Source organism: Falco biarmicus, chromosome 3 (genome assembly GCF_023638135.1).
Source record: "Falco biarmicus isolate bFalBia1 chromosome 3, bFalBia1.pri, whole genome shotgun sequence".
NCBI classification, from domain to species: Eukaryota; Metazoa; Chordata; class Aves; order Falconiformes; family Falconidae; genus Falco; species Falco biarmicus.
This window is the reverse complement of record NC_079290.1, coordinates 14004212-14029658: the sequence shown is the minus strand read 5'-3', so window position 1 is coordinate 14029658 and position 25447 is coordinate 14004212. Positions and strand designations below refer to the sequence as shown.

The window sequence follows — 25447 nt, the reverse complement described above, 5'->3', positions numbered from 1 at the left end:
TCGTCCGGTGCCTGAGGAGAGGGTCCGCCGCTCGCTCGCTCGCCCGGCCGCCCGCCCGCCCAAGGGAAACTCCCAGGTCTCGCTCAGCCGCTCGCTGCGTCCCGAGCCGCCGGGGACATGTCGAGGTGGGCGGAGGCCCGGTGGTCCGGCGCCAGGCGGCGGACGGCGGCCGAGGCACACGCGCCCTCCTCGAGCTTTCCCCGGAGACGCCTCCCTTTACAAACGCCCCGAGCCTGAAGGAGCTGTCACGGCGAGGAGGCCCCGCCGGGACCGAGAGCAGGGAGCGCCGGTAAGCCCGCTCCCACCGCCGCCCCCCCATCCCCTGGCGGAGCCCGTGAGGACTACAGCTCCCAGCGTGCATCGCGGTCGGCGCGCGGCGCCCAGAAGCTCCGCGGCCGCGCGGGGCATGCTGGGAGCTGTAGTCCGCCGGGGGGGGCGGCCCGCCGCGCGGGGCATGCCGGGACGGCGCTGCCAGTCCCCGCCCGCCGGGCCCTGTCACCTTCAGGGCCGCGCCGGGGCCTGGCCCCGGGCCTTGCCCCGCCGGAGGCGGCTCTCGTCCCGCCGCCCGAGAGGACGGGCGGCTCCGCGGGGAGGCCGGCTGCTGGTAGCAAGCGCTCTGGCCCCTCGGGGCAGCTCTCCTGGCAGCCGGGCCTGTCTCCGCTTCCCCGTTTGTGCTGCCTGTGCCAGCTCCCCCAAACCCCACTCCTGCTCCTCCTCCTCCCCTTCCCCCCGTCGACAGGGTCCCCTTTGTGCTCCCCGCCAATGCACCTGCCTCCCTGTCAGGTAACACGAGGGTGCTAGGGCTGGGGAGAGCCCTGGGCTGGACCCCTCCGGTCATGGGAGGGGGTGGTCGCCTTCATCCTGAAAAGGAGAGAGCTAGTATTGGCAGGTTACTTTGCTTACCCTAAATTACTCACTTCGAGTTTTCCTCCTTCACTGTTGAGTGCTTCAGGTCACCTATTACCTCACCAAGGCGCTGCTTCTGCTGGCTTTTACGTGAGTTGGCTTGCTATGGGTGCTGCTGCCTGGTCCCCAGTGGCACCGAGACACGCCATGAACCCCCTGACACCTGAAGCCCTTTAGATTAAGCTGGTTTAAATCTACAATTAGCCCTATGCAACTTCTAGGATGTTCTCAGTTGTGTTTGCTATGCGCTAAATCTGCTGAGGTGAGGAAGGAAACCAAGCTGTGGTTTCAGGGCCAGGCATCACCTGCCTGGTGTTGAATGGCATAGGCACCGTAGCTGGCAAACCTCTCAATGCCAGTGGGTGTTGCCGTGCCAAAGTGCAGCTGAACACCCCATTTAACACCTTTTGACTGCATCTTGTGTTAACGGTGCTTTTATTCTGCTGCCCAAGTTAGCGTCTCCGCCTGTACTGGGGAGAGAAAATCTATATCCCATAAAATTCCGGCTGTGGATGAAGCAATGCATTGCCTTCTGGTGTCGGAAGCAGGCTGAGCTTTTCCTTGCCAAGGGGCTCATGTTAGTCCTTCCCCACCTCATCGTTGCCAGGTCTTCTGCTCGCTCCAAAACGGCCTGGCACATTGTCCTAGCTTCCCCCCTAGAGCAAATCTTTGGTGGGAAACCACCAGCAGCTCTGGATTTCATGGTGTCTGTGTCCTTTCTCTGCTGACAGCAGCTTTACGGAGTGCAAGGAGCAGAGCTCACTGCCTTCATGCAGCTCCTGCTTGCTGGGAGCTCTGCCTGCAGAACAAGGGGTTGGGTGCTGGGGCAACTTTCAGCATCCAAGGGACCTGTTGGCTCGTGGTTTCAGAGCAGCAGCTTTGCTTGACCAGTGGGACTGCTCCAGGCTGCTGTTTTGCTGCCAACACTGAAGTTACCCACTGCCTTTTGCATCGCTAAAGAGGTGTTTGAGCACCAGTATCTGCACCAGCGGAGGGAGATGTGCTTGTGGTAGGAGGGTGCCCCAGAAAATGTTCTGCTTTCTACCCCTGGTCCTTGCAGATTGGCATTTTTTTTCCCCAGTTTTCCCTTCTCCATCTTCCCAAGTCTGTTCCCAGTGAGAGGACAGCGTGGGTTTGCCAGCCCTCGTTGGCTTGGGCTGTTCTGATCGGCGGCTCAGGGTTGCAGTAAATGCTGAAGCTGCATGGTGGAGACAGTGTGCACTTTAGTGCTGCTTTGAAGTGCACATCATCAGGTCTAGTCAACAATGGGTAACGTCATGGTAAGAGTATCCCTGGCCCTGCTACAGTGTCAGTGTCGCACTCGTGCAGCAGCATCACGCTCACACAGCGGTGTCATGGTCACGTAACGGTGTCACAGTCACACAGCATCCCCTTATCACCTGCAGTCCTGAAACCAAAGGGCCAGGAGTCGTTCCTTTTCCGACCCCATCGTGGTGCCCAGGACAGAGGTGGGGACATATCTTGCCTGCATGGCCTGGAAGGGGCTGCTGCTCCTGGAGAGCCCTGGCGTCGCTCCCTGAGAGTCCTGGCATTACTTCCCTGCCTGTTTACAGCTTCTCCTGTTACAGTCCCGCAGAGGCCGAGAGCTGGGGAGGGATCATGGGGCTGGAGGCTGCTTTCCCCCTTCACATCCAGCCATCTGCCCATCCCTGTCCCTCCAGGGCAATGCCGCCCTACATGGAAATAGTAGCTGAAGGCTGCCGTTAACCAGTTAACTGGGGCTGCCGTTAACCAGTCCCAGTGTCGGTCCTGCTCTTGGCGGAGGGCCCTGACAGACCAAAGAGGAGCAGCTCCCTGAGGGGCTGCCCGGCTCCTGCTGCCGGGGACCACCCTGGGGCTTGGTCAGGGTGTCTGTGTCACCCCCAGCCTGCAGCAGAGCGAGTGCTGTGTGCCCTTCCCCAGCTTTGAGGGAGAACAATCCGTCCCAAAAAAAGCTGGTGACCTTCAAAAGAGAGGAGGGGAGCTTGGGAGCTCCCTGGCAGAGTGCACTGCCAAAGCAGTGTGGGCAGAGCTGGTGGGAGGTGATGTGGGCAGAACCCCCGGCACATGGCGAGTGCCGTGGCTGAGCTCGCTCTTACTTGTGCAGGTGAAGTGGAGCAGCAGTGCAGAGGATGGGATCGGATGGGAGGCATGAGTGCTCATCGGGCCATTGTCACTTTTTTTTTCCCCTGGCCCAGAAGAGGTGTGGGCTTCCTGAGTTTCCCGGTGCACTGCCTCTGCACAGCCTTCTGGGTGTAGAATCGTTTCAGTTGGAAAAACCTTTAAGATGATTGAGTCCAAGGTCCTGCAGGGCTGGCCAAACCACAGCCCTGCTGTGCAACCCAGGCTGCTCCTTCCCCACCTGCGAGGGTCTCTTTCTTTGCAGGATACGCACACTTTGCAGCAGCTGTTGCACAGGGAATCGCTCTGGAAGTCGAGACAATGAAGCTGTTGGAGAACTCAAGTTTCGAAGCAATAAACTCCCAGCTGACAGTGGAGACGGGAGATGCTCACATCATCGGCAGGTGAGCGCTGGTAGAGCCTAGTCCCCAGCCCAGTCAGGAGCCTGGCGGGCATCTGGTCCTGGGACGAGGGCTGTGTGGGGCACGCCTGGCCCCCAAATGGGGTGTGAGGTGTGATGGGACGAGACACGAGGTGTGAGAGCCCAAGCGGTGGTTACAGCCAAAAAGGAGACACACCTTGTACGTATAAAGCCAACTTACTGGTGTAATTGAAATTAATTGGTAATCTTCTTACTCATTCTTAATCAAGGATTGTTATTAGTCTACATTAGTTACTAGAGAGAACAAACGATAATGCCGTCAGGGTACTCCTGTACAGAAAAAGCCTCAGCAATAGTAATAACACAATTTAATTGTAACACGCACATGAGCTTCTTCATTTCAGTCCCTTTTTCTGAGGTAATGCTCCCCTCCTGCTGCTCTTAAAGTCAGTGGCTTCATTCTGCTGGGGAGGGTAATGGGTGAGCTGTCAGCATCCATGTCCTTTCCTGGGAAGAAGATAATGTTCACGTTGGTGATTTCTCCTTCCTCGCTGTAGTCCACGTGGTGTCATTTTTATAGGTTTGCTAACACGCTTTGACACCTTCGTTCTTCCTTGGTCCACAGCTCTCTGTTACAGCTGAATGTACTCCACGTGGTGCCTTTTTTGTACGTGTAAAACTATTCTTTTGTCCCCTTTGCTGCCCCTAAAACCAGTTTTGTCCCAGCCCAGATCTCAGTTTCTCTAGCTGACCACTGGTGAGCTGCTCCTAGCTTCCTCCTGTGCCAGCCTGTGCCCTGTATCGTACCACAGCTGTCTGTGCTTCTCCACGCCGTGCCTCCCCCGCTCCAGGCTGCCATACACAGAGTTCCTCTATGCCCTTACACCAAGAGCCCTGAATGTCCCGTTTTGCACATAGCAGTTGCCTGTCACTCTGCCTACGGTGGTGGTGACTCCTCACAGACCCAGAATGCGGTAGAAAGCTCAACTGCAGGCACTTGGTCATGTGGAGAAGCACTCCCATGGCCAAATGATGTAAGGGAAAGCTGGAGGCGCCTGGGGGAGGCTCGCGCAGAGCAGGCATGGCAAGCCTCTGCGCCGAGGCCTTGCAGCTCATTACACAGCTCAGCTGCAGAGGTGATGCTGTGTTACAGGGCTATGTGGTGACAGAGGTTCTGGGGGCTCTTGTGCCTGAGGCTGCTGGTCCTGCAGGTTTTCTGGGTGCAAATGCAGACTGGCTGAACATGGTCATTTCTCTTTGCTTTGCTTATGAGGGACGCGGGTGCCGAGGTGGACAGGAAGAGCGATTGATGCCTCATGGTCTGCGGTTGCCACCTCTTTCCCTCAGTTGTTTCAGTGCTCTTCCCATGAGATTGCTGCTTAAATGCTGAGTGGCGTCTCCTCTTAAAATGGAGGATGGGGAATGGTCCACATCTGGTGCTGGTGGGTCTGGTGGCTTTGAGGAGCTTCTTCCTACAGTCCTCGGTCTTCTGTCTGGGTCCTGCTGACCTTCAAGCAGCCTCCTGAGGAACTCCAGGGAGGAGCGGTGTTGGGATGATTTAAGGAACTTCCTTGCCGGTCAATGAGCAGCCCAATCAGCTGCAAATCTGGAAGGAGCTTTCTGCTTGAATTGTGGGTGTCATGTCTGGGCAGGTCCTCAGCTGCCCAGCAGTCTGTGGTGTTGTCTTGTCCCCCAGCTTCTTCTGGGCCACCACAGGCTAGGATCAGAAAAGCTGATCGCCTTGGGGGAGACCAGAGTGCTTTTTCATAGTTTGTTGTTAGAATCATGCAATTACAGGATGGGTTGGGTGGGAAGGAACCTTTGAAGATCATGTAGCCCCCTGCCACAGACAGGGACACCTCCCACCAGACCAGGTTGCTCTCAGCCCCGTCCAGCCAGGCCCTGAATGTTTCCAGGGATGGGGCATCGATCCCTGCTCCAGGCAGCCTGTGCCAGCACCTCGCCGCCCTCAGCGTAACAAATTTCTTCCTTGTGTCCACCCTACATCTCCCCCTTTCAGTTATAAGCCGCCCCCCGGTCCTGTCGCCCCAGGCCCTGCTAAAAAGCCCGTCCCCACCTTCCTACAGCCCCTGTAGGCACCGAGTGGCCGCAGCCAGGTCTCCCCGCAGCCTCCTCTGCTCCGGGCTGAGCCCCCCCAGCTCTCGCAGCCTTTCTCCGCAGCAGAGGGCTTCCAGCCCTCGGACCAGCTCCGTGTCCCTCCCCCGGCCCCGCTCCAGCAGGTCCCTGCCTGGCTTGTGCTGGGGACCCCCGAGCTGGGCGCAGTGCTCCGGGGGGTCTCCCCAGAGCGGAGCAGAGGGGCAGAATCCCCTCCCTCGCCCTGCCAGCCACACCACTCAAGGTGCATCTCAGGAGCTGGTTGGGTTTCTGGGCTGTGAGCGCACGTTGCGGGCTCACATCCCATTTTTCATCTACAATTATTCTTCCATTGGAGCTCTGGGCAATGGGACCACCAGTCAGAAAAACTTTTCAGGTACCTCTGATAGGGTCCTTTGGCCACTCCGCATGCACTGACGCTCAGGAGCTGGCAGTTGTTTCAGCTCAGGGTGACAGTGAGAGCTCCTGCCGGGCTGGCTGCAGGGGAGTTGGTCCTTCGCCAGCTCTGGACCTATTTTTGTTCCTGGCTGAGGGAATCCTTTTTGGGCTTACTGCTGGCATTGGTCTGGCTTGCTGTGCTAAGACAGGACACCACAGCGGTGAGGCACTCTTTCTGCCTTTCTCTTCTGACATTCCCGTGCTAGCAGCGAGGTAAGCTGCAAAGTGGGACTTGTTGGGATGGCTCTGATATCCCTGGAAGAGCAGTTCGGCTCAGCCAGCCTATTCTGTGCCTCCCTGGAATTAAACTGCATCTCCATGTGTGCAAACATACATACATACGTGTAAATAAATGGGTTCATGGCAGCCCTGGTTGCCTTATGCAGAGCTAAGACCAGATGGCATGGCGAAGGTCGCTCCTGGGGACTGGAGATGCTTTCGCCATGCTGGCTGCCTCATCTGAGTGCCTGCCACCAACACGGTGCTGGGCCGGGACCTTTGTGGTGCTGCTGGCCAGGTCCCGCCGCTGCTGGGCTGGCCTCAGGTGCTGTGCTGTGTGTCTCTGCAGGATTGAGAGCTATTCGTGCAAGATGGCTGGCGATGACAAACACATGTTCAAGCAGTTCTGCCAGGAGGGCCAGCCTCATGTCCTGGAGGCCCTGTCGCCTCCTCAGACCACGGGGATCAGCCCCAGCAGGTACCACGGGCTTGGGGGGGTTGCCTGCCACGCTTTGTGCCTCAGGCAGCAGCATGTCTGCGGATGGGGGGGTGGGACACGTTGAGGGAATGACCTCAGTGTTGGTAGCTGGCATTGTTTCTGTGGCCCTGGGCTGGAGGCTCTGCTTGTTCATAGAATCATGCAATTGTTTGGGTTGGGAAAGACCTCTACGAATATCGAGTCCAAATGTTAACCCAGCACTGCCAAGCCCAGTGCTAAACCGTGTCCCCAAACACAGCATCTACAGTTTTTAAACACCTCCAGGGATGGTGGCTCCACCACCTCCCTGGGCAGCCTGTTCCAGTGTTGGACGACCCTTTCGGTGAAGGAACTTTTCCCAGTACCCAATCTAAACCTCCCCTGGCACGACTTGAGGTCGTTTCCTCTTGTCTTGTAGCTTGTTACTTGGGAGAAGAAACTGACTCCACTTCATTACAGCCCCCTGTCAGGTAGTTGTAGGGAGCGATCAGGTCCCCCCAAGCCTCCTCTTCTCCAGGCTGAGCACCCTCGGTTCCCCCAGATGCCCGTCATCAGACTCATGCTCCAGCCCCTTCACCAGCTCCGTTGCCCATCTCTGGACACGCTCCAGCCCCTCTACATCCCCCTTGGAGTCAGGGGCCCAAGACTGAACCCAGGATTCGAGGTGCGGCCCCACCAGCACCGAGTACAGGGGGGCGATCGCTGCCTGGTCCTGCTGGCCACGCTGTTTCTGATACAGGCTAAGATGCGGTTGGCCTCCTTGGCCACCTGGGCAACTGCCGGCTCGTGTTCTGTGTTGGCCCAGGCTGTGCTGATGATGCCGCTAACCCTGCCGTTCTGCCTCTCAGGCTCAGTAAAAGTCAGAGTGGCGATGAGGAGGGACCCCTGAGCGACAAGTGCAGCCGCAAGACCCTCTTCTACCTGATAGCGACGCTCAACGAGTCCTTCCGCCCTGACTATGACTTCAGCGCTGCCAAGAGCCACGAGTTCAGCCGGGAGCCAAGCCTCAACTGGGTACGTGAGCAAAGCGCCCTGCGTCAGGACAGGTTCCCCTCGCCGGGGAGGCCTGCTGTGCTACCTGCCTTTGTCCTGGGAGAGAGGGCAACGTGGAGCTGGAGGGGGAGTGTCCAGTTCTCCAGGGAGCCCCATGGTGCTGCTGTGATGCTGGGTAACTGCTCTCAGGGCATACCTTGCTTCCTCCTCCAGCAGTAGGATGAGGCAGTCCTCATCCTTCCCAGGAAGAGGTTTTTCAACAGCTGTCCTGGGGTGTTTTCCTTTAGCAGACTTGCTCTTTGCTCTCCTTTGGGAACAGCCTCTTGTGAGCAGGGTTTTCCATGCCAGCCTGGGTTAGGCTGCTCTTTTCTGGGGCAGGTATTTGGAGGAAGGAAGGGTGAGGGAAGTGTCGGTGAGTCCTTCCTGCAGAGGACTTCCCAGCCTGCTGCCTGGTGCTTTTGAGGAAGCCCCACACTTTGCTGGGAGAGACTTGAGCTACGTGTGTCCCAGAGATCCTCTGATGGATTTTCCCTCTCCAGCCTTGTTTGCTTCCCTGCTGCCTGTCTCCTTGCTTCCACCTCAGGGCCCTGAATCTAGCACGGCAGTGCCTGGCCATCCTGCTTCTCCCCTTCCATGGTTTGTTGTCAGGCTCCGGTGTCTCCTCTTGCTGGAGGAGGGACAGGAAGGATGAGCTGTGTGGAACACAGGAGGGAGGTGGTGGAGAGGAGAGCAGGCAGCAACTCCTCTGCTCCTCTTATGGGGTCCTGCTTGGCCTCTCTAGGTGGTGAACGCTGTCAACTGCAGCCTCTTCTCTGCGGTTCGGGAAGATTTCAATGCCCTGAAGCCACACCTGTGGGATGCTGTCGACGAGGAGATCTGTCTTTCGGAGTGTGACATCTACAGGTAACGGGGCAAGCACTCACCCCTGGATCTGGGTCCTGGCCCCTTCCATGTGTGCTATGGCCTGCAGAGAAAGGGTTCTTTTTCAATAAAAGGTTATGGTTTTGTGTGCCCACCTGTATGTGTGTGTGAGAACCAACTGCTGGAGGAGGGCGGTGGTATCTCCTCACCGGAGCCCACCAGCTCCCAGCCAGTGGGTGGAGGGGGAATGGCTGCTGCTGTCCCCTCCCACGCAGAACATACCATAGCCATGAAAATCTGCGCCTCAGGCAGCAGCTTCGCTGGCTGGGTCTCACCCTCCTTCCAAAGCCAGCCCCGGGGGCCCAGGGTGGTTCCTGCCACCCATGCAGGCTGGCCAGCTGCTGCTGCCTGGCTCTGAGGACACTGACTCACTCCCACCTGCTCTCTGCCCACTGGGGCAGCTCCGAGCTCACCCCGTCTCCCCCTTTCCTCCCTCCAGTGTGCAGCTGGGGTGAGAACCAGGCTGGCACTGGGCGCAGAGTCTGGCACGGTGTTTCTCATGCCTCTGCTTGCTGTTGCAGCTACAACCCCGATCTGGATTCGGACCCCTTTGGAGAGGATGGCAGCCTCTGGTCCTTCAACTACTTCTTTTACAACAAAAGACTGAAGAGGATTGTCTTTTTCACCTGTCGTTCCATCAGGTCAGGCCATGTGACATCTCTGAAGTCACCTTAAAAAAGGAATTGTCTTGCCTGTTGGTAAGCAGTGTCACTGCCAGGGAGGAACCGCTGGCACCGAGCTGGGCACATTGGGAACTGCTGTTCCGGTGCTGCCCTGGCACCAGTGCCGGCGTGCGGGGTTGGCCAGGGTGAACGGAGCTCAACCAGAGCCCAGTTCCCTCCATCCTCCCCCGCTACGTATCACCAAAGAGCAAGTCAGTGGGAGCCATGGTCCCTCGAAATGGGTGGCCTTCACCTGGCTGCTGTTCAGAGGGGCAAGTAAGGGGGGGAGGAACCCCTCGAGGGGCACTGCCTGCAGCCAGCCCCTCTTTCCCGTGGGCTCGATTTGGATGCAGAGGGGGCTCTGGGCAGGGATATAAGCCCGCTGGAGAGAGGAGTGGGATCTCCCTTGTGGATGCACTGACGCGGAGGGGTGCCAGCTGGGCACTTACGTTGTGCTGCCCTTTTCCCTTTAGTGGGTATGCATACACGCGCTCGGAAGCTGGCAATGAGCTGGACATGGATCTTGGTGAAGGGGACACGGAGAACAGGGACGCTGGCGACACCGAGAGCGGCAGCATCGAGGAGGACAGGTGTGTGAGCTTGGCGCTTCGGCTTGGCATGGTGTGCTGGCTCCCACTCCAAGGGGAGAGAGGCTCCGGTTCACGGGCCCGGCCCTCTGGGCCTGAAGTCTGCTCCGCTGCCTCAGGAGCCTGGCTGAGAGCTCAGCGGGGCCAAGCTGCTCTCAGGTGGAGCAGCAGTGCTGCTCCTGCTGTGCCCCCCGCTCTTGCTCTGCCTCCCCCTGCCTCAGCATGGCCATGGAACAGTAACACCTGTGTGTTCGGTTACAGGTTGCAAGTTATTTGCATGTGAGTTTCCAGAACCGCTCCCAGGTGCCTGGCAGCCCTGCCGAACCGCCCTTCTGCCTGCGTCCCATGGACAGGGCAGCCCTGAGCTCCCGAACTGCCCTTGCCCAGCAGCTGCAGCGTCGCTCTGCCCAACACATACACTGGAGTACCCCAGGCATCTTGGAGCATGACAGACTGAAAGCAGCTGCGGCGTCCTGGCTGAAGATACGTCCCCTCGCTCTGGTGCTGCCGGCCAACCTCCCCTTTCCCCTTGCTCGCGGCTGCTGCGGCACGAGCCGGGGCTTGCCGGACAGCTGTGTGGGAGCTCCAAGAAGCTTTGCTGCACTTTATTGCTGATCTCGTTGGCTGCACTGACCTGCAAACTCCTCGTGGCGCTGAAGCTGGGCTGGATTTCCCTCAAGCACTTTTCCATACTGGTTGTGACCCAGCAAACGCCATCCGTCCACAGCACCAGCAGCAGCAGAGGGACACCTCTGCTCAGCCTCCTCCAGAAGCAGTGTTGTTAAACTCCCCACAAACTGTCCTCGGTTCCTTCCCCGGGGAAGAGTCCATTTGTTTCAAAGAGGTTTGCTTTGCTCTTGCCCTCCCCCTGTGATTTTTCTCTGATGTTTTGGTTTGGTTGATTGGTTGTTTTTTTATCTTTGCTGGGTGGTGCCAGCGCCCTGCACTGCTCCTGTGCAGGGGTCTCCCACCAAGCAGCCTGGCGGGTGAATGCCAGACCAGGCACCTCAGCCTGCACCTCCCATGATTTTCTTTGGGGTTTTGGTTTTTTTAAACCACACCTGACTTTTGGTAGTGCGGAGGCCAGAGCATGACGGGGCAGCAGCCACTGCGCTGGGGCCCAGCTCAGCCCTTGCTGGGGGCTGCGGTATCTGGTTTTGTGTTGGGGGTGAGCTCAGGCCGTGGCGGGAGCCGGGTGCTGCCGCTCCCACCCGCCCTCCAGTTCAGCCCCATGTCCCCGCGTTCTCTCTGTCCCCCTCATCCTGCTGCTGTGGGGGTCAGCCCCCTGCTCTGCCCAGGCACCTGGAGTTTTGGGGGACGCAGTTCCCCCCGCTCTGTATTTCGGCAGGTGCCAGGGCAGGGCAGGGAGAGCTCAGCTGAGCACGCACAAACAAGGGGCAGTGACTGCCGCAGCATCTGAGCTGCCTCAAAACACATCCCACCCCCCAAGAGGAGCCTGCATGGGGCAGTGCCGCTGCCACAGGTTCTCACCCCACCTGTGGCTGCCTGTGCAACCCCTGCCCCTCTGTCTGGGTGTGCCTTGGGGGGGATCCCCCTCCTCCCTCCCACTGGGGGCCGAGCAGCTTAGAAGAGGCTGGCTGGGGAGGGGGAGTGGGTGCCCCAAAGCTGGAGGGCTTTGCTGTGGGGGGTGTGTCTGCCATGTCCCTGCCCTGGCCTGGGTGGGAGGTAGGAGGCTCCAGCTGCCGGCAGAGCAAGGCAGGGCCTTGGGGTGCAGAGGGTGGGCAGGCAGACAGACAGAGAGGTACCCCCACTCCTTCCGCTGGTGCCAAGCACACAGAGCTGGGTGCCAGCAGCAGCATGGTGTTACTGATGGCGGCTCTCCCTGGCTCCTCCCTTGCTGTAACTCCTCCAAAGCTTGCTTTTAAGTTGGGAGTTTATTTCCTTGTTGCTTGTCAGGACGGACCTGAGCCCTAGACCCCGCTGCCACCTGGCAAGGGGTTTGGCCCAGTCCTCTCTCTGCTGTCATTCGCCCCTCTACTAGCGTGCCGCTGTGGCTGCCTGCCCCATTTGCCCCCTGTCAGGGAACTTGGACTTCACAGCATAGCAATGTATCATTACACCAATAAAGTTTTTCTGTCATTCGCCACCACTTCCTTCGGGGACCCTGCGTGGGGGGAGCCTGTCCTGCTGCGGCCATTGGGGATGGCATCAGGCTGCGGGAAGTATTAGGGGGATGGGGTATGACCTGGGCTCCAGCCTGGCACTGAGCAGCCCCCACAGGGACACAGGCACAGAACTGGGGGTATGCTGTGCCCAGCACGCCACTGCGCAGGCGCCAGGGGCTCCCAGGGCTCTCAGTCTCCCCCAGGTCGCCACTGCCTCTCTCTGGGGATGCTGCTGGCCCTTCATCTTGCGGGTGTTGCACAGGGAGTGCCCAGAGCCCCCCAGGACCTGTCTGAGGCTGTGACCACAGCTGCTTGGCGTGCCACGTGTCCCCTATTGCCCCAGCCAGCTGCCTGCCCTGGCCGTTGTGGCCCTGGAGCCGGGAGGGTCTCTGGGACAGCCTGAGTTGCATCCCTGGTGTAGCTGCTGGCCCTGCCTGGCTCCGTGGCACCACGGAGCTCCCTGCCTCCATGTGCCTGCTGGTGGGTGCTGGGCATGGGCCGGCCGGGGCACTTCCAGCATCTCCAGCTGTTCAGTGCTGAACCACCGGTGGGTCCTGCCCCACCCTCCCGATGCCCCCACAGCTTCTGGTGCTTCTGCTCAGTGCTGGCTGGGCACTGCCTGCCCTTAACAGGCAGACTCGTTGTGTTCCTTCATTAATTAAAGTATTAAATACCACTGGTTGGACCGGCTGTGGCGGCACCAGCAGCATTGTGCTGGCTCTCAGGCACCATTAGGAAGGCACTGCCTAACCAAGCCCGCGGTGATGGCAGCAGAAACGGTGTTTTCCCTCCCTGGGAAGCGTGTCTGTCCCTCACCGCCCATCCCATCGAGCCCAAAAGGAGCAGCTGGGAGCCCACCAGCCTCCACTGGCACTGAGGAGGGGGCTTTACTCCCAAGAGAGCAACGGTGCAGCTCTGCCCACCTGTTCCTGGCACAGAAACCCTGTGGCTGAACCAGGGCAGGCTCTGCCATGCCAGGGCTCGTGCCGCGGGCTCTGTGCGGTGCAGAGCATTGTCAGCCCTGGCCGCAGGACCCCCCTGCCCTCTCAATGTGGCCGTGCAGCAGAGCGCATCCCCCAAGCACAGCCTGGGAAGGACCGCAGAGCTGGAGGGGCTCAGCGCATCTCTGAGCCATCACTTGGCTACTCGTGACCTGGTGTGGACCAGGGAGGTCCTGTCCCACTGATGTGGCAGATGGGTTTGGTTTTTTTTTCTAGAAACGCCTATTTCTTTCAGTGCTCCTTCAGGGTGTCCTTCCCCCTCTGCCTTCTCCCAAGCAGCAGCAGCAGCAGGCTCCCTCTGACTGTTCAGTCTCTCTTCACTTCCAGTTACTACTTTATCCTCTGTCTTATGGCTTTATCCTCTCTTGAATCAGGTTTGGGGCGTTTTGGGTCTCACTTGCTGGACATTTTGTAGGTTTTGGCTGAGCTGCCTTCATTTCAAAGGATATCTTTAAGCCAGAGTTCATGGTGGTGTTCCCAGTTGATGCTGTGTCCAGAAATCCCGGCTCTGTGGTGCATGGCACACTGGGAACGCTGGGACTGGAGCAGCTGGCCAGAGACAGGCTGGTGCCGTCGGATGTCAGAGACCTCCAACCTGAAACATCAATATTTTTGGTATTAACCAGCCTCTGGCAAGATTTTTCCCCACAACTGCCATGTCTTTGCTACCTCCATCCGAGGAGGAACTGAGGCGACCATTACTCTGGGGTATGAGGCTTGTGCCGTGGGCTCGCCCTATGTGGAGAGGAAGGCTGGTGTTTAACCTCTCATTAAAGCGGGACACTAACGAGCTGTTAGCGGGCAGGCAGAGGCTGGTTGCTGGTGCATCACTCAGGCTGTGGTTCAGGAAGCGCCGGAGCTTCGGGTACCCAGGGGATGTTCAATGCAGCCCTGTAGTGCAAACCCTTCACATCTCGCGCCGGCAGTGCAAGTGTCGAAGCGGCAGAGCCACCTGGAAGCAGAGCAGAAATCTGGCTTTGGAAGGTCATAGCTAGTGAAGCACAGCTGCTCTAATGAGCACAGGGAGCTCCGGGATGCCCCAAAGCCTGGGCACAGCCTGGGACAGGGCCGGTGCAGGATGCAGGGGGCAGCTGAGGCGGCTGCATCCACATCAGGGCTCTGCCCGAGTGCCACTTGTGTGTACAGCCATCATTCCCAGCAGCGACTTCATCGTCTGCCCCAGGGACAGCGTTCCTTCATTGCCAGAGACTTGCCTGCACCGGCATCCTTCAGCAGCTCTCAGCACACCGGCATGGCACGGGCGATTTGGGGCTGGGGGCTCCTCCCAGCCCTCAGTGGTGTGGGTTTGGGTTTAGCAGAGCTCCAGCACAGCTCCAGCAAGCCCAGGACCCAGCTCAAGGCCAAGAGGGATGGATGTGGAGGCAGTGGGCAGGAGCAGCCCAGGCTCCAGCAAACCTGGCACGAGGGGATCGGTGCGTGGCTGGCACCATTCAAACCCACCTCCCTGCTACCCAGAGAAACATTTCCCAGAGCAGGACACATTGCCGAATTACTTCATTCTGGGACCCTGGGGATCAGCAAGTCCCTGACGAGTGGGGGCTTCCACAGGGATGCCGGGGCCGCTGGCCTGCAATCCTGCCTGGTTTCCTTGTCCCCTGGGTTTCCCTCTGGTGTGAGCAGCTGTCAGGGCGACCTGGTAAACCCACCGCAGCAATGGGCGTCCCATCAGGCAGGGCCCCCGTCGTGTGGCTGGCAAGCTGGGCTCTGGGTGGCCCCAGGGCAGGGGCTGCAGCTCTGCCCGTCCCCCCGAGGGGTGTGGGAGGGGAGCAGGAGCCCCCAGTGGTCCCACTGCTCCTCCAGACAAAGGTAGGAGCCAGGGCTGGGGCTGGACCTCCCTGCTGGATCGCTGGTTCCAGCAGGGCTTGTGGGTGGTGAACATCTCCTGGAGGGTTGGCAGGCAGTAGGCTTCTCCTGTGGGGCTGGTGAGCAGTGGGCTTCTCCTGGGGGGCGGTGGGCTTCTCCTGGGGGACTGGTATGCTTGTCCTGGAGAGCTGGTGGGCTTCTAGGGGGCTTGGGGGAGGCGGCATTTTCCTGGGGTGTTGGCAGGCAGTGGACTTCTCCTGAGGGGCTGGTGGGTAGTGGGCTTTTCCTGGGGGTCTCTGTGCATCACAGGCTGTTCACACGTGTGTGCTCAGCTCTCTCCAGAGATGCGCAGTGGTTCACGCACTGACCATGTCCTGCTGCCGGTATGGCACGGCACAGCACAGTGCAGCAGTGGGGGGTGAGGGGCTTTGCACCAGTACCAGGGCTGTCAGAGCCAAGACCCCCGGTGCCAATGCACATGCTGCCTGGCCTGCCCGGCTGCAGGCAGCTGAGGGGTCTGGAGAAGGACGGACCCTGCCAGATCTTACCCTGGCAGCCGTGTGCACTTTGCCGGTGCCTGGGGGAGGCATGTCCCTCTCCACCACCGACAGCCACTTGGAAAAGCAGCCAGGGCTGCTCCTGCTGCCCTGACTCCCTTATTTAAGGCTCTTCCAGCGTGGTTTTGATGCTAAAAGAACCCTTTTATTCATAATAAAGCATCCAGCAGTGAAGGCTCTTTACTTGCTGGCACCTCCTGACAGCCAGGCTCTGGTTGGCAACACCAGTGGATCAGGCAGTGGCTGCAGACCCCAATTTTGCCATACGCTTGAATCTTGAGGTATTTAGGCGATGACTGGGATGCCGGAATGCTTTGGAGGTGAGCTGGCTCCCCCCAGGCCCCTCCAGCAGCAGCTTTTCCATGTCCTGTGAGCCCCAACGTTATTGTCGAGGCTGCTGCGTTGGCGATGGGGATGGTTTGTGGTTGGTGTGCCGGCTCCCAGTGGAGCCACTCTCCAGGTACCGGTGGTGTGGGCAGTGCCTGTCTTCGGGGGGGGATGCCAAACCCCTGTGTGGAAGGGATGCCACCAGCCGAGGTGACAATGCAGCCAGGATGAGCGGCCCTTAAAGTGAGGAGGGAGCAAATTAATACTGCCAGTGTTCATAAACATGGTCAGCCTCATTAAAAGATCTTTGAGGAAGAAAAAGATGAGAACGGTGGTTTAATCAGTGGGACTTCCACAAGAAGTGGAATAATCAGAGCCACTTGCCACACGAGGCTGTGTTGGGCCCTGGGGCGTGGGGCTGAGGTGCCGTACCTGCTGCCAGTCCCCAGCAAGGCTGAGGTGCTGAGGCGGGCCACGATGTGTGCCTCCAGGATCTCCATGGCCTCATCCACGATCATCATCTGGGGCTGGAGGGTCTGCAGCAGTTTGCAGTACTTGGCAGCCCCTGGCACCAGGGACGAGCCACGGCAGGGTCCACCCAGCATCCCGTGGGACCTCCCCAGCTCCTCTGCCCCGGGCTCCTTGCCCGCCTCCCTCCACCCCTTTGGGAGTGGGCACCAGCTCCACCAGCACCGGTGATGGCATCAGCAACACCACAGCACTGGTACTGGCACTGGCTCCAGTGTTGGCACCACCACTGGCACAGGAAGTAGCACTGGTGCCAGAAATTGCACCGGCACAGATATTGGCACCACCACTGGCACCACCAATGGAACCAGCACTGCCAGCACCAGCTGCAGCATGGTGCTGTCACCCGTGGTCATCATCCTGATGATGTGGCTCTGAGGATGCACAGGTTCTCCTGGAGCTGGTGCTGGGCCACGCTCTGCTCCTACCCCTGCCCCACCAATGCCTCCTCCAGCGCCGTGCCACCGGCATGGGACAGGGTCACTGTGGGGGGCAGCTCAGGGTCGCCAGCATGCTGGGACGGGGACCCTGCTCTTGTGCTGGGGTGCTGTGTCAATGGCCTCTCCCAGCTGGGGACCCGCCACAGGTGGTGAGACATGTGGAGCTGCCACCGGCTGCTGAACCAGAGCTGCCAGAGGCCCGAGTGGGCAGGGGGCCATGGCATCGCTGTCCCGCAGCTGGTGGGCCAGTTGGGCGACCGGCAGACTGGGGACAGACAGAGGGACAGATGGCCCTGGGGGCGTGGGGGTGTCGTCCCCCCAACCCCCCCATGGACACCCGTGTCCTTCCGCACTGCCCTCCCACGGACACCCGTGTCCTCCCCCACCGCCCTCCCAAGGGACACCCGTGTCCTTCCTCACCGCCCTCCCAGGGGCACGCGTGTCCCTCCGCGCTGGCATTAGGACCCCGAGGCGCCCCAGGCCCAGGGGGCGGAGCCCAGCCGGGCTCTCCGGCCGGGCCTCCATTCCCAGAAGACCTTTCTCCGGAGGGCCCTCCCCCTGTGGCGGCTACTCCGTAGCTGATTGGCATAGCGGCGGCACGTCCGCACCCACCCAGCGCTTCATTGGCCTTGGCGCCTGCCCATCGCGGGGCCGGTTCGCGGTTGCTAGGTGACGCCTACCATGTCGGAGGCGCCCGTCATGGCGGCGGAAGAGGAGGCGTCGGTAGTGGCGGCGCTGGCGGAGCTGCAGGCCCTGCTGGCCCCGGCGGCGGGCGCGGCGGCGCGGGAGGGCGCAGCGGCGGCGGCGCGGGCGCTGTCGGGCAGCGCGGCGGGGCAGCGGCTGCTGGCGGGGCGGCCCGCGGCCCTGGCGGCCCTGCTGGAGCTGGCGGTGGGACCCGGCTCGGCGGCGGCTCGCCACGCCATGGACTGCCTGGTAAACGTCTCGGCTGAGCCGGCGGCCCGCGAGCCGCTGCTGGCCGCCCTGCCCGCGCTGCTGGCGCTGCTGCCGGCCGGGCCCGCCTGCGGGCTGCTGGCCAACCTCTGCCGGGAGCGCGGCGCGGCGCGGCGGGTGCTGGGCGGCCTGCGGGAGCGGGGCCTCGGCCTGGCGCCGCTCCTCCAGCCGCTCGGTGAGCCCCGGCCGCCGGCCCAGCTCGGTCCGCTGCTCTGCAACCTCAGCCGGCTGCCCGAGGGCCGCCGCGGGCTCCTCGACCGCTCCCGGTACGGCTGTGCGGTGGGGGCGGCCTGCGGGCGGGCGGTGCCCAGGCCCGGGGGCTGCGGCTCGCTGTGACCGGCCCTCCTCTCCCGTAGGCGCTCGGTGCAGCGGCTGCTGCCCTTCACGCAGTACAAGGACTCCGTTATCCATCGCCGGGGCATCGTGGGGGCCCTCAGGAACTGCTGCTTCGAGGCCGGTGAGAGCCCCGGGCCGAGCCCAGGCACTGGCCCGGCTGCTGGGGGGTGCTGCCCTCACCCTGGGCTGTGAGCGGGCTGCCACATGGCCGGGAGCTGGGGGTGCTAGGTCTGACTGGGATGGGGCTCCCTTTCTTCACAGTGACCCATGTGGTGTTGTGTTTTAGGCTGGTGACCAAAGCGGGTGCTGGTAACGCCGCTAGGTTTAGCTGGCACAGGCGATGCTGCTTGGGCTTAGCCAGCCCGTGTGCTCGGGCGTCCTCAGCACAACCCAGGCAGGGACCTGCTGGAGTAGGGCCAGGGGAGGGACACGGAGATGATCCGAGGGCTGGAAGCCCTCTGCTGCGGAGAAAGGTCTTCTGTGTTTCTCCCCAGTGAGTAGGCTGGGGTTGGGCAGGAGGCTGGGGGGACACGGCTGGGACAGCTGACCCCCACAGACCAGAGGGATGTCCCACACATCATAGCATCATGGTCAGCACTGAAACGGGGAGGGGGCCAGAGCAGCCGTCACATGGGGACAGGCTGGGCATCGGTCTGTGCCAAGTGATTGGTGCTTTTGCATCACTTGGGGCTTTTTTTCCTCCCTTCCCTTATTGAACTGCGTTTATCTTGACCCATGAGTTTCTGTCATGTTTGCCCTTCCAATTTTCTCACCGGTTCCACTGGTGGGGGAAATGGGTGAGCAGCTGGGTGGGGGCTGAGCTGGGCTTTCCACCCTGGCTGCGGTGGCTCCTCTGACCCCAGGCTGTTCCCAGAGGACCACGAGTGGCTGCTGAGTGAGGAGGTCGACATTCTGCCCTTTCTCCTCCTGCCTCTGGCAGGCCCCGAGGAGTTTCCTGAGGATGAGATGGAAAGTAAGTGGGCGTCAGTGGGAGGTGGCCATCTGTGGACTGCTGGCCACGTGCCTCCCACTGAGGCTGCCTCTTCCACTAGGGCTACCTGTGGACTTGCAGTACCTGCCGCAGGACAAGCAGCGAGAGGAGGAACCTGACATCCGGAAGATGCTGCTAGAAGCCATCATGCTGGTGGGTCCCTCTGGTGCAACTCACAGCGGGGCTGAGGGCGAGAGCCCAGGCCAGGGCTCCTGGGAGTAGAAAGGTGTTCAGGGCTGCCCCAGAATGCACCGTGTGCCATGGGATCCTCACGGAGAAGTGATGCCATCTGGGCTGGATGAGCAGGCAGTGAGGTAGATTGAAAACCAGACGGCCCCAGAGGGTGGCCAGTGACCAGCACTGTGCTCTCGGGGGTCCAGTCCTGTTCAGTGTCTTCATTAATCATCTGGATGATGAGGCGGAGCATACCCTCAGTGTATTTGTAGATGACACTGAGCTGGGAGGAGTGGCTGGTGCAGTGTGCTCCTGTGGCAAAGGTCCCAAGCATAAATATCCCACACACAAATACAGCCTAGGCAGAGAGTGGAGTGAGAGCAGTCCTGTGGAGAATGACTCGGGGATGCTGCGGGGTGCACACAAAGAAGAAATTTGTTATGCTGAGGGCGGTGAGGCACTGGCACAGGCTGCCCAGAGAGAGGATCGATGCCTCATCCCTGGAAACATTCAAGGCCTGGTTGGATGGGGCTGGGAGCAACCTGGTCTGGTGGAAGGTGTCCCTACCCTTGACAGGGGCTTGGAACTAGATGGTATTTTAAGGTCCCTTCCAACCCAAACCATCTGCGATTTGATGATTCTAAGGTGAACGGTGTCCTGGGCTGCGTGAGGAGTGTCACAGGAGGTTGAGTGAGCTCTGCTCAGCGCTGGTGTGGCCACTGAGGAGCAATGGGTCCAGTGCTGGGCTCCCCTGTGCGAGAGAGATGGTGAAGGCTGTCCAGGGAAGGGCCACCAAGGTGGTGAAGAGAGTGGAAGATCTCTATGAGGAAAGGCTGAGGGAGCTGGGACTGCTCAGCCTGGAGATGAGAAGGCTCAGGGGGAGCCAGGTTCTTCCCAGTGCCAGGACCAGAGGCAATGGACACAAACTGGAACACGGGAGGTTGTGCTTCCAAGCCTCCAAGACAGATATTTCACAAGGTGTCCAGGCACCACGTCCCAGGTTTTGGCCTTCCAGTGAAAATCCTCCCTTGCATCTGTTAGGAACTGCTGCCCCTTGTTACGCTGTCTGGCATCACTGAGACCAGTTTGCTTTCAAGTTGTTGGAAGTACTTGACTAGTTTCCACCTAAGTTTCGGGCAGATTGCCCTTTGCCACTGCCTTGCTGAGCTCTGCAGGCTCTCAAACGCTGGCCATCTTGGCAGCTTTTTGACCTCTTCCAGTTTTCCTGCATCCTTTCTGGCATGGAGGCTCAAAACTGTAGGAAGTCCTTCAGTTCACAGAGCTGTGGGTCATGGCAGAGGGCTTGATGCAACGCTACCTTGCAATCCAGGTTTAGCTGCGGAACTTTGTCCTCTGGTTGGAGGCGGTTTCACTCTTTCACCAGCACCCCACAGCAACTGCTGGTTGAACTTGCAGGGTTGCAGCTGTCCTTATCTCCAAGGAAAGGCTGTTTGCTTAAGATAGCAGGTTCTTTCAGATGTTAAGCCTCATTTAACAGGCTTTAAGCATTCATTGTGCATTACAAAAGCATCCAGTGATTTTAATGGCAAATTTGAAATTAATTACAAAATAAAAATGTATCCTTTTAAGACTAGGAAACACTGCATAAGTTATTAAAAATTAATTCTGCAATACTTAAATATCAGGAAAGTTTTTTTCCTTGCAAGGGTGCCTGAGCCCTGGCCCAGGTTGCCTGGGGAGGTGGTGAAGTCTCCATCCTTGGAGATTACTCAGATGCCATCTGGATGCGGTCCTGGGCAGAGAAGCTGGCTGAGCCCTGCGCTGTGTTGCTGTTGCTGCTCTCCTGGGTGTGCCAGACTCCCTGCCCACACTGCTGCTTTGTCTCCTTCGCAGTTGACAGCCACCAAGGCTGGGCGGCACATCGTGCGGGAGAAGGGGACGTACCTGATCCTGAGGGAGCTGCACCGCTGGGAGCAGGAGCCAGACGTGCTGGCTGCCTGCGAGAAGCTCATTCAGGTGGGAAGGAGGGTCCCTGTGGGGGTTGCAGACAGGTCCCAGGGTGCAGAGCTGCTCCAAGGGCTCTGTCCTGCCTCTCCCTCACTCTGTTCCCTGCTGGGGTGTGGGGTGGTGGGGATGTGTCAGTCCTGGGCTCCCCAGTTCAAGAGAGATGGGGAACGGCTGGAGAGGGACCTGCGGAAGCTGTGAAGATGATGAGGGGCTGGAGCATCTCCCTTGGAAGGACAGGCTGAGGGAGCTGGGGCTGTTCAGCCTGGAGAGAAGGCTGAGAGGGGACTTATCAACGCATACAAACACCTTAATGGTGAGCATCAGGAGGATGGGACCAGGCTCTTCTCAGTGGTGCCCAGCGACAGGACAAGGGGCAACGGACACAAACCGCAGCACGGGAGGTTCCATCTGAACATGAGGAAGAATTTCTCTCCCTTGAGAGTGACAAGAGCACAGGGACAGGCTGGCCAGAGAGGCTGGGGGTCGTCTTCTTTGGGAACATTCAAAGCCCACCTGGACGCAAACCTGTGCAGCCTGCTGGAGGAGAACCTGCTCTAGCAGGGGGTTGGGCTGGGTGGTCTCCAGAGGTCCCGACACTGACCATTTTGTGGTTCTGGGAAGGGTGGGGGCCCCACAGTCCTGTTGCCTCTCCCTGAGCATTCCTCCTCTTCCTGGGAAAAGGTGCTGATCGGGGACGAGCCCGGCCCGGGGATGGAGAACCTGCTAGAAGTGGACATCCCTGAGGAGGTGGAGCAGCAGCTGCAGTGCCTGGATCGGGAGGAGGAGGAGCGGCGGCGGGAGCAGGAGGAGCGGCGGCAGGAGGCGCAGGGCTCGATGCCATGCTCTGAGGAGCCATCACGGTGACGGGCTGCCGTGGCCGGGTCACCCGCGGACCCTGGTCACTGTTGGGACAATCTGCCCATGAGGGTGACAGCCTGGACACGTTCCTCCCTGCTGCTTGTGAAGCAGACGTGGGGGTCCTGCAGGGCAGGGTTCCCCCTGGCCTCGCGCGGCTCTGGGACAGAGCTGAAATGCGGGGGGAAGGGGGGGAAGGAATTGGGGAAAGGGCTGCTGCTCCCTCCCCAGTCGTTGTGGGGCGGCCCCACTGCTGCGATGTGCCTTGTGAAATAAAAGGTTTCCAAGCCTAAACCTGCTGTGGCTTCCAGGCGGGGGGCGCCGGGGGCTGCGGGTTCGAGACCCCCTGCAGGAGCCGGGGAAAAGCGGTGGTCCCTGCCCGGCGTGTGCCCCCCCGCCCCCGCCATTGCGGGGGAGGTGGGTAGGGGACAGCCCCTCACCTCCACGGACGCGCTGTGCGCAGGGGGGCGTTGCAGTTCAGCCCCGCCAGGGGGCGCCGGTGGCGCCTCCGGCGCCCCCTGGCGGGGCTGAACGGTAGCACGTATGCGTGCTGCTCCAATACGGCGGAGGGGCGTGGTCTGTGCGAGGGGGCGTGACCCTCCCGAAACAGGGCGTGTGGGAGGCGTGACCGGCGCACCCGGAAGCGGCGCCGGGGGCCGAGCAGGTCCCGGTCCGGCGGTGCCCGCGGTGAGTGCGGCCGGTGGGGGCGGGGAGGGGAGGGGGGGGGCGGGGCGGGACGGGACGGGACGGGACCCGGTGTCCTTGTGATCCTGTGCCATTGTGGCCCCGTGCTGGCTGCTTCCTCACCCACGGGGAGTCGCCTGCCCTCCACGGGGCGGGGGGGCTTTGGGGCCTGGGGCCTGGCACCGGCCGGGTGTATCCCCCAACCTCCTTCGGGAGCTGCCCCCCCGCCCCAGGGGAAATTAACCCCGGTGGTCACCCCCCAGCTCCGGTGTCGGTTGCCAGCGGGAAGCCGGGGAGGGGTCATGGGCCCGTGCCGCAGGTGGGGTTCCCTGGGTGGGGGTGGGGTTCCCTCCCCGGCTGCGTTTTGGGAGCCCAGGGCTCCGTGTCACGGCCCCCGCTCTGGTGGGCTTGTGCAGGGCCGTGGTGCCGTGGCAAGGCCAGTGTGATGGCCAGCAGGTACTGTAGTGAGGTGGCCAACGAGCCTTTGGCGACCAGCTCGGCTGGCTGCCTGGCCCCGCCGGGATGGAGGAGGCTCTGTGGGCAGTACTGGGCTTGAGGCAGCGGGGAGACTCCACAGCCTCAACCTTCGAATCTTATTTGACTAAAAGCTTGGTCTTGTCTGGGCTGGAGCTGGCAAGGGAAAGGGCTGGAGCCCGACGCTCCCCCGCAGCAGGGCCAGTGGCCCTTGCAGGCACTGGGAACTTGCCCCCTTGGCTTTTCTTCGTGGTTTTAGGGACAGATCTTCGGAGCATGGCTCAGCCCCCGCAGTGCGCAGGGACTCACTAACGGGGCACCTGCCTTGGGCTGGCCTGGCCGAGCCTCAGGGCTGCAAATCGCGGAATCGTTCGGGTCTGAAAAGACCTTTAAGATCATCGAGTCCAACCGTTAACCCAGGAGAACCGTGGTTGCGAGTGGCGGCTCCTCGCAGTAACGTGAGGGGAATGGTTTAGCTTTCTACGTCTGCTTTGCTGATGGAGAATGTCCTCCCGTCTGCAGGCCACGAAGGCAGGCACAGAGGGGAGCGGAACCCAGGACGCGCTCCCCCTGGCTCCGACCTCCATAGGGACGGTCCTGGGGGCTGATGGAAGCGCAGCACCTGCAGCCTGCCGGCCCCTGGGAAGCAGAGCTCAGGCAGGCAATCAGCTGCCTGCGAGGAACTGGCATTCCCCCCTCCCCACGGCTGCTGTAGAGCATCTCCTCCATCTCACTGCATCCACTGGTGCCTTTCTGACCTGGACCAGAACCTCAGTCTTCTCCGTGAAAGTAAAGGCAGTGTGTAAAAATAGGTTCCCCAGGGATCCCCGGGTTTGAGACAGAGGAAGCTGCCAACTGCCTTCTGCTGGTGGGGAAGCTGAAAACACGGAGCATGATGGAGTCACGGATAAAACGTGAGTACAGGAGCACGGTGGGAGTGGGCAAGGGACTTCAGCGCACCGGCCCTGCCCTGGGGGTCTTGGCCGCTGTCCCCCTCTGCCTTGCTGCTGCCCGTTTTGCCCAGCTCCAGTGAAGCTTTTCTATGGGGATGGAGCCGGGTGGGAAGACTCGCTCACTATTAAGGCTAAATTGCCTTGCTGGTGCCCTGGGGGGAGCTCAGCCCTGCCTCGGCTGCCGGTGGTGGAGCCAACAGTGATGCTGCTGGAGCTGGGCTGCTGGAGCTTTCTGCAGCATCTGGAGAGATGTGCTGGTCAGGGACAGGAGGGGGGAGCGGTTCTCTGTGCACAGTAATTCCCTGCCCTAGAAATTAATCTCGGGCCTTGTCTCTGCTGCAAATTGCGTAAGCTTAAATAGTCTCTAAATATTTAACTGGTGTAAACCCTTGTGCATTTCCTAAATTAATCCCATCCAGCTTTGAAATGAACCTCTCTCCTCTTTTTTTTTTTTTTTTTTTTTTTTTTTTTAAGGCAATAAAGAAATTTCTGGTTTAATTAAGCCACGGGGAAGGGGTGGGTTGGGGTGGGAGCAGGGATTACCTTCAGCAGCAGTAGCACCAGGTCACGTTGGCTTTAACGTGACGGTGTGGCAAACGTCTCCCCAACTCCCTGCCTTGGAAGATGACAACCCCCGAAGTGGGGCAGCTTTCAGCTGCGGCTCCTCCCGGCCTGGGGCAGCCGGCCACAGCAGGAGGGGAAGGGGTGAGGGATGCTGCCACCCTTCTGGTGCAACCCTTGTGGCAGCCACTGATGTTTCCAAGGCAGCACTCGTCTGTGCGGGCAGCACAGTGTCCATGCGGGCAGCACGTAGTCCACGCAGGGCCAGGCATCCTGACGGGTCTTCGTACCCTGCCATGAAGGCACAGTCCTGGACAAGAAGCCGTGGTGTGGCGGAGGCTGTGTGCAGTGGCTGGCCCCATGGTGTTCTGCAGGCTCTTTGCAAAGCTCGTGCCGGCGACCTGCTCTGTAACTAATTAACCTTATTAAAACAAAGGCCCTAATGAGAGATACACCACTCCACAGTAACAATTAAGCCTCTTGGAGCAGAGTTGCTGGCTGATGGGTGGGACAGAGCAGCTCTGGACCACAGCAGTGATGCAGGCGCCTGTCTCACTGCTGGCAGGGACTCAGTGGGCTCTGTCCCACGACCGGGTTTGCCGCTGGGGCAGCGGTTTTAGCCACAGGCAGTGGGGGTGTCATGCCTGGGGACAGTGTGTTGCTGTTGGTGCCCCAGGGCCAGGACAAGGGCCACTGTCGCCTGTGCTCCTGGGGCAGTTCCCATGTGGCAGCTGGCTAGCGTGGCTGGAATACCGGGAAGGACTTTGCCAGCTCCTGATTGATGGCATCTGTTTGCCCTCATAGAGCCTTGTTTGGTGGTGGGGTTCACCTGCATGACTGCGGGGCTCCTGCAGCCCCTGACCCTCACAGACATG

The 25447-nt window shown here is 60.4% G+C and overlaps 3 protein-coding genes and 1 long non-coding RNA gene across 7 annotated transcripts in view; 3 read left to right on the top strand and 1 right to left on the bottom strand.

Annotated features, from left to right (window-relative positions):
* Window positions 1-9: 9 nt before the first annotated feature.
* Window positions 10-11922, top strand: MAF1 (MAF1 homolog, negative regulator of RNA polymerase III). The gene is made up of 8 exons (XM_056333125.1): window positions 10-289; window positions 3293-3431; window positions 6531-6659; window positions 7508-7673; window positions 8434-8555; window positions 9095-9214; window positions 9709-9825; window positions 10084-11922. Exons 2-8 carry the CDS (start codon window positions 3349-3351, stop codon window positions 10103-10105), a joined length of 759 nt encoding a protein of 252 aa, XP_056189100.1. The 5' UTR covers window positions 10-289; window positions 3293-3348; the 3' UTR covers window positions 10106-11922.
* Window positions 11923-12044: 122 nt separating this feature from the next.
* LOC130146698 (uncharacterized) lies at window positions 12045-17143 on the bottom strand. Its single transcript, XR_008820984.1, has 3 exons — window positions 17046-17143; window positions 16090-16890; window positions 12045-15894 (listed from the first exon to the last, which is right to left on the bottom strand). It is a non-coding gene; the product is annotated as an uncharacterized LOC130146698 (long non-coding RNA).
* A 142-nt stretch (window positions 17144-17285) lies between these two features.
* HGH1 (HGH1 homolog) lies at window positions 17286-22194 on the top strand. Its single transcript, XM_056333121.1, has 6 exons — window positions 17286-17842; window positions 17933-18033; window positions 18787-18885; window positions 18965-19056; window positions 20932-21054; window positions 21727-22194. Exons 1-6 carry the CDS (start codon window positions 17307-17309, stop codon window positions 21907-21909), a joined length of 1134 nt encoding a protein of 377 aa, XP_056189096.1. The 5' UTR covers window positions 17286-17306; the 3' UTR covers window positions 21910-22194.
* Window positions 22195-22494: 300 nt separating this feature from the next.
* Window positions 22495-25447, top strand: part of MROH1 (maestro heat like repeat family member 1) — a 56963-nt gene continuing 54010 nt past the window's right edge. For all 4 annotated transcript variants that reach the window (XM_056333109.1, XM_056333108.1, XM_056333107.1 and 1 more), the window contains exons 1-2: window positions 22495-22587; window positions 23581-23972. In XM_056333109.1, coding sequence (XP_056189084.1) covers window positions 23951-23972 — 22 coding nt within the window. In that variant the 5' untranslated portion in view covers window positions 22495-22587; window positions 23581-23950. The remainder of the gene's footprint in view (window positions 22588-23580; window positions 23973-25447) is intronic.